This window comes from Sinocyclocheilus anshuiensis, unplaced genomic scaffold (assembly GCF_001515605.1).
Source record: "Sinocyclocheilus anshuiensis isolate Anshui unplaced genomic scaffold, SAMN03320099.WGS_v1.1 scaffold106, whole genome shotgun sequence".
NCBI lineage: Eukaryota > Metazoa > Chordata > Actinopteri > Cypriniformes > Cyprinidae > Sinocyclocheilus > Sinocyclocheilus anshuiensis.
The window spans coordinates 596319-606201 of record NW_015542347.1 but is presented as its reverse complement, the minus strand read 5'-3'; the positions used below and the strand labels follow the sequence as shown (position 1 = coordinate 606201).

Below are 9883 nucleotides of genomic sequence, written 5' to 3'. Positions count from 1 at the left end.
AATGGCACAACAGGCAGCTCTCTTTTAACACAGACTTTTAAGAAGGGATGGACGTTTGCTTCAAGTTATAGGCCAGGTAAGTGAAATGATATGCTGTATGAGGTGTTTTCTGACTAAAAGCAACAAAAAAGTCATTTTAAAGTGGTTAAGCAAATAATAATATTAATCGGCAGGGATCCCCAGACCAATGCGTGTGCCTCCTCTATTTTAAAACCCACGAAACGCCACTGGTTTCATAAGCAACAAATCAGCATATTAGAATGATTTCTGAAGGATCATGTGACGCTGAAGCCTGGAGAAATGGCTGCTGAAAGTTTTGCTTTGCCATCACAGGAATAAATTGCATTTTAAAATATATTTGCATGGAAAATAGTTATTTAAATTGTAATATTTCACAACATTACTGTTTTTATTGTATTTTGATCAAATAAATGCAGCCTTGGTGAGAATAAGACTTCTTTCAAAAACATTTTGAGCAGTAGTGTATAATTTTGTCAACTTTTAGCAGTATACTAGCAATGGACTAAAAGTCACAAAACTCCAGCTCTCATTACATGGGGTCTTTCAAATGTGATTCCTAACTGAGAATGTGTTGTGGTTTATTCATAATTCTGTAAATAGGTAGAGAGATACGGGAAGGAAAGCAATGGACACACAAGTGTTTGTAGACTGAGGGTGGAGGGAAAGACGAAAGACCAGAGAATGTGGGAGTGAAAATATGTGGGAGTGTTTGTTTGAAGTGTGACATAAGTGTTATGTTAACATTAGCTGTGCTGGTGGGTGATGTATGATAGACAGTCAGGTTTATTGGTTTAAAGTCAGAGAAACAAATGCTGTGAGGTATTTTAAAGTATGAGACAGCAATTTGTTTCAAATGAAATCTAAATATAATGTTCTGTTCATGTGTATGTGAGCTAGGGTGTCTTATTTACAGTCTAGACTGTTTCAAAAAAAATATTACTAAAGATTTTCGCATCTATAGTTCCATATAAGATAATAACTCTCCCACAAAATGAAAAGTCTGCCATCATGTATTCACTGTCATGCTGTTCAAACCCATAATAAGTCTTAGTATCACAAATAAGATTTGAAAGCCACGGCAGACAGCATTTTCAGCAAATAAAGCTTAAATTTCAGTGTGTTCCTCACATAAAGCTATCATATGACAGAAGATTTGGAATATAATGCAGTCGTATGGACTACTTTCATGACACATTTAGGCTTATTTTATTGTTTTATCTTTTAATTTGGAAAAAAGCAGCATGAACATTCTGCTAAACATCTAATTTTATATTCCACAAGCAGAACATAAGGGTGAGTATGTATGAGTTTTCATTAATTTTCAACACTTTAACAAATGCACATTTCCTGTAAAACCAATGCACGTGAGATTCAATTACTGAGTTGGTTCTCAAGGAAAAAGCAATAGAAAAAGAAACAGAGGTGCACTTGGACTTTGAAGAAGGTCACTTCCTATGTTAAGTGATGTCACAGAACTAGAGGAAGCAGGCCATGTGGAATGAGGAAGGAAGATAGTAAGCTGTTCAAACTTTAAGGAGGCTGAAGCTCATGCACACACACTCACCTGACATCAGTGAGCTCGTAGTACACGTTCCTGGTCTCGTCTTTCACATAGATGGCGGTGCTGGGTGACTCCAGCATTTTCATGTTGAGCTGATGAGGGAAGGCACTAACGAACAGAGCTCTGATTGTATCTACACTTGTTATCTCATTAGGCATGCGTATCTGCTTTGTGTCATCTCCATACTGCAGATACAACACCCCTGAAAAAAAAAAAAAACAGAGAAGAAACGGTGAGAAAAGTTCAAGGCATTATTCGAGCAGCTACTTGCAACTATGCAACTAAAATTCTGTAGTATTTTGTAATAAATTAAAAACAACACTTAAAACTAAAATCAATCTTTTAAAATCTTTTTACATGAGTTTAGGCATCATGTACGGTATGAAAAATGCTAAAATGACTTTTAATAGTGTTAAGACAATTTAACACCCGTAATATCAGATGATATCTGATATGGCACTGATGCATCATGCATTTGTACATATCGATTAGCCAATTATCTCTTCCTCCATGATACTCTATGAGGGATCCACCCAGTTGTGGGTGTGGGTGTGTAAAATCTGGTGGGAAGAGCATGTGGGTGAGAGAGAGAGCAGTAGGGTGTGGCAGAATGTTCTGGGATAGATGGATGGAGGGAGTTTTATGTTTGTCACTTGTTCACAAGGGACTATATAAATGCATATATGTGAAATGTGTATTATAAAACATTAGTTAATTCGACAGACAGACAGACAGAGAGAGACAGATAGATAGATAGATAGATAGATAGATAGATAGATAGATAGATAGATAGATAGATGGTGATTTTGAACAAAAGATAGTGTTTTAGACAAAAAAAATCACTCAAAAAGTAAGAGAGATCACAAAAAAGAAGTTGAGAAAATTGACTCCAACAAACTCCCATATAATTGCATCAACTCCTGAATAAATGAGAATGTGAGCGTTTGCTGTACTTGTAAACAGGCTGTGTTGATGTCTGGAAAACCAGTCTGCAAACCTCCAGTGGTTACTACGAAACTGTCAATCAAACAGAAACCAGACACAGAAACGAGACGACGGTTCTCGCTCACTGCATGCATGTAACTTTCACTCCTTCAAATGCTACATTTCCACTCTGTAAAATCATTCATGTAGCCAAACCAGATCTGCATGTTGACTAAAGAAAGCATGTTGGATATTTATACCCTAGTAAAGAAAAGCAGATCTATTTTTGTACTTTATGAATTCTGGCTATATAAACCACATGAAGTGTTGAAGCGATGAATGCAGCTCAGTGAAAACATTTGAAAATGGATGTGCGATAATATCATAATTGTTGTCACTCAGTTTGCAAAGACCAAAAAATAAGGATTTTCTATATATCGGAATTGAGAATGAATTGTGACTTCATGAATCAAATCAAATTGTGAGATCCCAAATGTTTCCCACTATTTTAGACACACTTTTTTCATTCAGTGCGGTTTCTTCATTCAACTCACTTTGGTTTGGAACAGTTTCTGAAACGCTACCCTACAATTTCACTCTAATGACCAGCATTAATAACTAATTACCGAGCATCAAACAATCAACAGCATATAATTCAGACGAGCACCTTGGGCAAAATGCCAAGCCACATCTGAATGACTGCTTTCATCACAATCACATACAAACACTCTCAGCCAAACTCGACAACCCTCAGAAGCAAAAGCTTCTAATTGTATGAATTTTAATACAACCACATGAGACATTTCAATCATCTATTCATACTGTTTACTGTGGAAAAATGTAATTCATTCTAATTACAAATGTATTCTTATATCATCCCACTGTCTCGTTGTCCAACTGAAGACAACCTTTTCAGTAACCTCCCATCTTTTAAGAAATTACAGAAAAGTATTTTTTCTGTTCATTTTCTCCATAAGGATCAGTGTTATTTTAGTATTATTTATATACTATTATACTATTTATTCATATTTTTAATTTAGCTTTTATTTTTTATATTTTCAGATTTAATTTTAGTTAAATTTTTAGCATTTTTGTTATGTTCTTTTGCCATTTTTATTTTTTTATATTTCTACTTAGCTTTAGTTTCCTTTTATTTCAGTAATACTAATTTTAGTAGTTCAGCTTAAACTTACATTTTATTTCAATTAGTTACCAAAGCAACATTTCTCATTTTCATTTATGTTTTTAATCTAATATTTATATATTTTTTAGTTTCAGCGTTATTTTAAATACCAAAAAATGACGTTTAATAGTTTTATCCAACAATAAAAAAGGATAAACAAATAATAACAACAAACAGCTTTGAAATGAATGTCCAACTTTGATTTGAATCCAAAATGCATTTGAAAATGAGAAAAATAATTAATAATTACAAGATTGCATACTTAACATCTTATACAAAGTCATGAACTGCACACCCCATGGTGCACTGCGAATGATGTAAACAAATATAAATGGTACAATATTAAACTACTGGCTAAACGTCAACATGCAGCTGAATAAAATATGACATATTTGAAGTTAATTACAAAATTACAAAAAGTTTTTGTTACAAATAAATTTCTGTAAAGGATAAATAAATAAACTTTTTACTTCCAGAACCTATACTTCAAAAGAAGGTCTTAAACAAACCTAAGACGACATCTCTCAACAGCGACTGAAACTAAATATCGCTGGCGCTGAACTAGATGAATGATGACTTACAGCAATCGGGTCGACGCTGAATCTCTCTAATAGATGCACGTCTCCTTGCCTTTGTGTTCCTTCCTGATTAAACAACATCTAGTTTCTCTCTGCAGGTCTGTCTATATCTATCTTCTCAGATTAATTTTGAGGGAATAGTCTGAGTGAACACACAATTTCTCCCCATAACGGTCTTTCCATCTGGTCCTTGTTTAAACCAACCAATCAGAGTTGAGCAGCCAGAGAAGGCTCCCATTTCAAGGCCTGTGTGTGTTTGACCGTCATTCTATCTGGATGTAGGGAGAATACAGAGTGTGATAGTGTACTATATGTGTGTCTGTATGTTGGCAAAAGAGTCCTATTTCCGTGTGTTTCTGTGTGTGTCCACAAGCATGAGTCTGTGCCGTAATATATGCCTGTGCGTTGTTAAGTACAGGCTATGAATTTCAGCTCTGGAGCCTCGTATATTTCCATTACATGAAGCGGTAATGACAGAGCCGAATTCGCTGTTATGACATTGAACTTAAATACAAGAGACAGACAGACAAACTTAAGTAAACACACTTCCACAGATGCTTTAACTCTGCAACTAAATCATTTAGCAGCAGACGGGAAATAAGTAAAGCAGCAGTGCGAGATCACTCATTCACAGACCCCCAGAACTTCACAGAAAGCTCAGCGGATTTCCGCAGAAATCGAACACCCATCATTAATACAATTTGACAGGCCCCGCAACCTTTGTCAGTTTGAATTAAATGGGGAAAACATATTGTATGTGTATTGTATAGTTTTTATTTAGCTAGTTGTAGGGCTGCACGATTTGGGTGAAAAAATGTAATTGTGTTTTTTCCCCCCCAATTTTTTCCTCAACTGCAGTTGAATGAATGAATGAATGAATGAATATAGATTTAATAAATCTAATAGGTCTGCATGGTTGCTATATTTGTAACGTGTATTTACTGGGGGTGTAACGATACACGTATTCGAAATGAACCGTTCGGTACGAGGCTTTCGGTTCGGTACGCATTACAAACCGAACGATTCGTTGGACTAATCCTATTACATTTGGAAAATAAAAGAGCTTAAAGAGTGAAATATAATGTTCTCAGTGCCACTGCGCTCAACAAGGCAGCCCAAATGACGTAACAGGCAATGTGCTGTCTGCCCAGTGGTGTAGCGGACAGCCCCACGATAACTTCCCCTTGCTGGGTTGCGTCGAAAGACGACGATCTTGTATCGACGATAGCCAGATATTGTCAAAAACATCAATTATTCGGCGTCAGATGCTAAAAGCTCCGTCATTCCGTTTTTACATTCGCTTTCTGCATAGTGAATTGACTGAGATTAAGACGTTCACTGGCATTAGTTTGCACGTTGCTTATGTGATATCCACTGGCTCGCCTTCGTGGTTTAAAACATATTACTTCCAACATAAGCAATTATATATATTAATTTCTGAAGTAAGCAATTACCCCCACCCCACCCCCCTTTTTGAAAAGGTACCTAAACCGTACAGAACCGTGACACCACTGTGCCGTATCGAACTGAACCATGAATTTTATGAACCGTTACACCCCTAGTATTTACATATAATTTAGTATGTGCATATCAATGTGTATACCTAGTGAGCGATCCTTGGTCTGGTTGGTAGAGCGGACCACGGGCAGACTGGCTCGAGACCGGGAGCCTCGGGTGAAGGCGATGGGCATGTCGCACTCAGACATGACCTCCAGAGCATCTAGAGAGACCAGTGAGCCGTGCTCCACCTGATCCACAAACACAGGCACTGGACTCAAACACGCCACACTCTGCTTAGAGCCTCGGCTCTGTAGAAAAAAGAAAATAAAAGTTCAGATAACATGCTGGATTTGATGACACATCATTAGAGCAATTCCTCAAAACCATCTTTGGCTTCTCTGGCAAACAGATCATACCAACTTAAGATGTTACGGCTGTTTTTAGGACAGTGGTTGGTTCAAAGCGGTCTACTAGCACAAGCCAGCTTGATAAAGACATTTTGACAGATCATACCAGATTAAGATGGTCAGGCTGGTTTTTTAGAACATGTAGCTGGTTTTAAAGTGGTCTACCAGCATTAACCTGCTTAATAAAGCCATTTTTGTCTGTTTTAGGACATGGTAGACTGTTTTTGGGATGTGGTAGGTGGTCAAAGGCATTTTTGTCTTTTCTGCTTGAAAAACTAGATCATACCACTGTTGTTTAAGAAATGGGAGGTGGTTTATAGCTGGTTTAAGTGGTCTACTATAGAAAGAACCAGCTTGATAAAGCCATTTTTGTCATCTCAGCTGGAAAACTAGATTCTACCAGATTAAGATGACCAGATGATTTGATGATATTAGGGCTGGACAATAATTCAATATCAATATGTATCACGATATAATTTTTTTCAATAACGGTGATATGATTTTTAAACACATTTCCAATATTTCGATATTACCAGTGTTTCCCATACATTGATTTATTTGTGGCATTTGATTTCGTTAAATAAACATGAGCAATGCACATTGTGTTTTATATGAATGAATCTCTGAAGGGAAAGGACTGTCTTCAGAAAAGTTTCGATGACATATTTTTATTTTTATCTGATAAAGTAGCGTTCATGAGCGGAGCTGCTTAGATTACAGCCGTTACCAGGGAAACCGCTAGTTCCCTTTCGATACTACACTCGTACTGCATCTTGCTAGATGCATAAAGCCTTTTTTCTTTTCATTCATGCAGTGAAACTGCACGGCCATTGGTTCAGTGCAGTGTATTAAAAACGAACCAATGGCTAGGCAGCGGAGCTGCACGAGCCTATGGCGACGAAGCCCGCCAAAGCCCGCCAGAATGGGCGGCACATCTGGCTATATAAGCGGGCGTTTGCCACAGGATTCTCAGATTTCTTCTCCTTCAGCGACGACTCTACATCTTCAAGCTGATCCGAAGCCGCTCGCCATTGACACGCCTTCGCAGCTGGAATCGGGACCTCTCAGCACAGCTAACCTGATTCTCCGCCACTTCAGCGACGCAGCAGTTCCGGTCCGTTTCCCCTGCCGCCATCCAGTGATACTAAAAGAGCTACTAAAAGACCTTGGCATTGTTGCAAATGCCACGCCGTTACTGCGGTTCGTGCGGGTCTCCCCTGCACGCCGATGACGGCCACACGGAGTGCGTTTCCTGCTTGGGGAAATCCCATGCGGAAGCTGCACTCACGGGAGCTATTTGTTCCCATTGCGAGAACTTCAGTCTCGCCTCTCTCCGCTCACGGATCACTTTCTTTTCAGAGAGCGACTCCGCCCCCGTGCACCCCCATTTTCTTCCTGCCAGGGACCTGTGAGGAAAAAACAGCGGGGCAGAGGGCTCGAGTGACTGGCTGCGAGCAAGCCCACGTCGGCCCAGATCCCGCGTGCCTCGCTCTTGCCCCAGAGAGAGTATTCTCCCGTCCTTTTCTCCCAGTCTGATCAGCGTACCTCTGCTGGTGCGAGCAACCTGGTCTCATTTGGGGGAAGAGAGGACGAGCTGCTTGATAACAGCATGTCATTGGCAGCATCGGATGCAGAGGAGCTGTTGGGCTCGGTGAATGACCCCACCCCCTCGCCATCATCCGCACCCCGCGCCACCAAAGACGGGATGGATGTAGAGCTTATCCGTATCCTCTCCAAAGCGGTTGAAGAGCTGGGTTTAGAGTGCTGTCCGCCAGAGCCCCCCCGCCTCCGTACTGCTTCTTCATCCGCCCTCACTTCCATCGACGGCGCTGAAGAAAAAGGGTACGATAAGCCACCTCCTCTAGATGAGTCAGTGGCTGCGCATCTCTGCATGCCCACGGCCATCGGCTAAAGAGCAAAGGCCGCTCACCCATCCAAGCCGTGTAGGACCACTTCAGCTCTCGCTGGACGCGCGCGCCTACACTTCAGTTGGACAGGCGGCTTCGGCGCTTCATTCAATGGCGGTCCTCCAGGTCTTCCAGGCCAAGATCCTCGCATCCTCCAATGAGTCTGGCCTGGACCCCGCAACCCTCAGGGATCTGAGGAGCGCAACCGACCTGGCTCTGCGCGCCACCAAGACCACTGCCCAGGCGATCAGGAGATTGATGGCCAGCCTTGTGGTGCTCGAGCGCCATTTGTGGCTGACGCTGACAGAGATCAAAGACGCGGATAAGATCCCCTTCCTCGATGCTCCAGTCTCTCTCAAAGGTATTTTCCGCCCGGCGGTCGAAGGATTCGCTGAGATCTTCACGGAGGCACAGAAATCGTCCCAGGCTATGCAACATTTCCTGCCTAAGCGCTCCAGCTCCGCTGCTGCCTCTGCTCGCCCTAAGTAGCCGACTCAGCAGCCCGCAAAACCAGCACCTGCCGCCCCCGCCGTTCAGCCCGTTAAAGCGCAGCAGACGCGGGGATGCTCTCGCTCGGCCAAATGCTACCCTCTTCCTAAGCGCCAAGGACCCCGACCCAAGATTGCGTTGGACCCGGCGCCTCAGGCACCATCCTGATCTGCGAGACAGGAAGAGGACGGGGTCAGATCTCGCTAAAGCGAACGGGACAATATGGCATCCTCGGCCCGACCTATGGGCCCTGCACCTCTGGCCGCTTGACGGGAGCCTTCGAGCCTCCCAGAGCGAGTCTTAAACACAATTTCGGAGGCTTTTTAAACGAGACGCCTCTACAGTGGTCTTTTTTTTCCGCTTGGTGTCTAAACCGTGGCAAAGACCCTCATACTTCCGCCTCGTCCCCCTACCGTCCCTTCATGGGATCTGCCCACTGTGCTGAGGGCCCTGAATGGCCCCGCTTTCGAGCTGCTACAGTCTGTCAACATTCGGTCGCTATCGCTGAAGACTGCTCTGCTTCTAGCACTGGCATCAGTAAAGCGAATAGGGGACCTGCAGGCGCTCTCCGCTTCGTCGTGGACATGGTCCAGTGGTGTGTCCATTGTGGATATTTGTGAGGCGGCCGGCTGGGCCTCGCCGTCCACATTCGCAAGGTTTTATAACCTGGAAGTCCCGGCCTTGCAGGCCAGGGTCCTTTCCGCTTGAAGTGACATGCTCTGCATAAACAGATCTGGCAGAGAGCCCTTGGTCGTATCACGCTCAAGCTCTCTGGCATTAGTTCACCTGTTAGCTCTCGACCCCTGGGTGTCGAAGTTACAGGAGTACTCTGGAACGATTAACCAGGCCGGCTGTGACCTTGGGAAGCTCAGCCCGTCTAAGCCTTGGGTTGTTGTTAACTTCTCTATGGGCATTGCTTGCTTATGGAAGTTTTATACTTTTAGTCGTCCACTACATTAGCACGGCGTGATTGTACTGTGTTCCCATATGCGTCTAGCAAGACGCAGTACAAGTGTAGTATCGAAAGGGAACGTACTCGGTTACTAATGTAACCTCGGTTCCCTGAGATACGGGAACGAGTACTGCGTTGCTAGCCATGCTATGTAGCTGCACGACTCAGTCGTCGCTTCAGTCGAAGTAATCTGAGAATCCTGTGGCGAACGCCTGCTTATAAAGCCAGATGCCCCGCCCATTCTGGAAATTATAGAAATTTTATTTAGCGTTGCAAATTTACTTTATTTATAATACTTTTATTTAGCAAGGATGCTTTAAATTGATCAAAAAGATTATAATGTTACAAAAGATTTCTATTT

At 42.1% G+C, this 9883-nt stretch overlaps 1 protein-coding gene across 1 annotated transcript in view; it reads right to left on the bottom strand.

Moving 5' to 3' along the window:
• The window catches only part of LOC107691421 (sickle tail protein homolog), a 102244-nt gene that overhangs the window by 28443 nt on the left and 63918 nt on the right, over positions 1 to 9883 (bottom strand). Inside the window, exons 3-4 of the mRNA XM_016490008.1 lie at positions 5871 to 6075; positions 1586 to 1784 (exon numbers count right to left, since the gene is read on the bottom strand). Coding sequence (XP_016345494.1) covers positions 1586 to 1784; positions 5871 to 6075 — 404 coding nt within the window. The remainder of the gene's footprint in view (positions 1 to 1585; positions 1785 to 5870; positions 6076 to 9883) is intronic.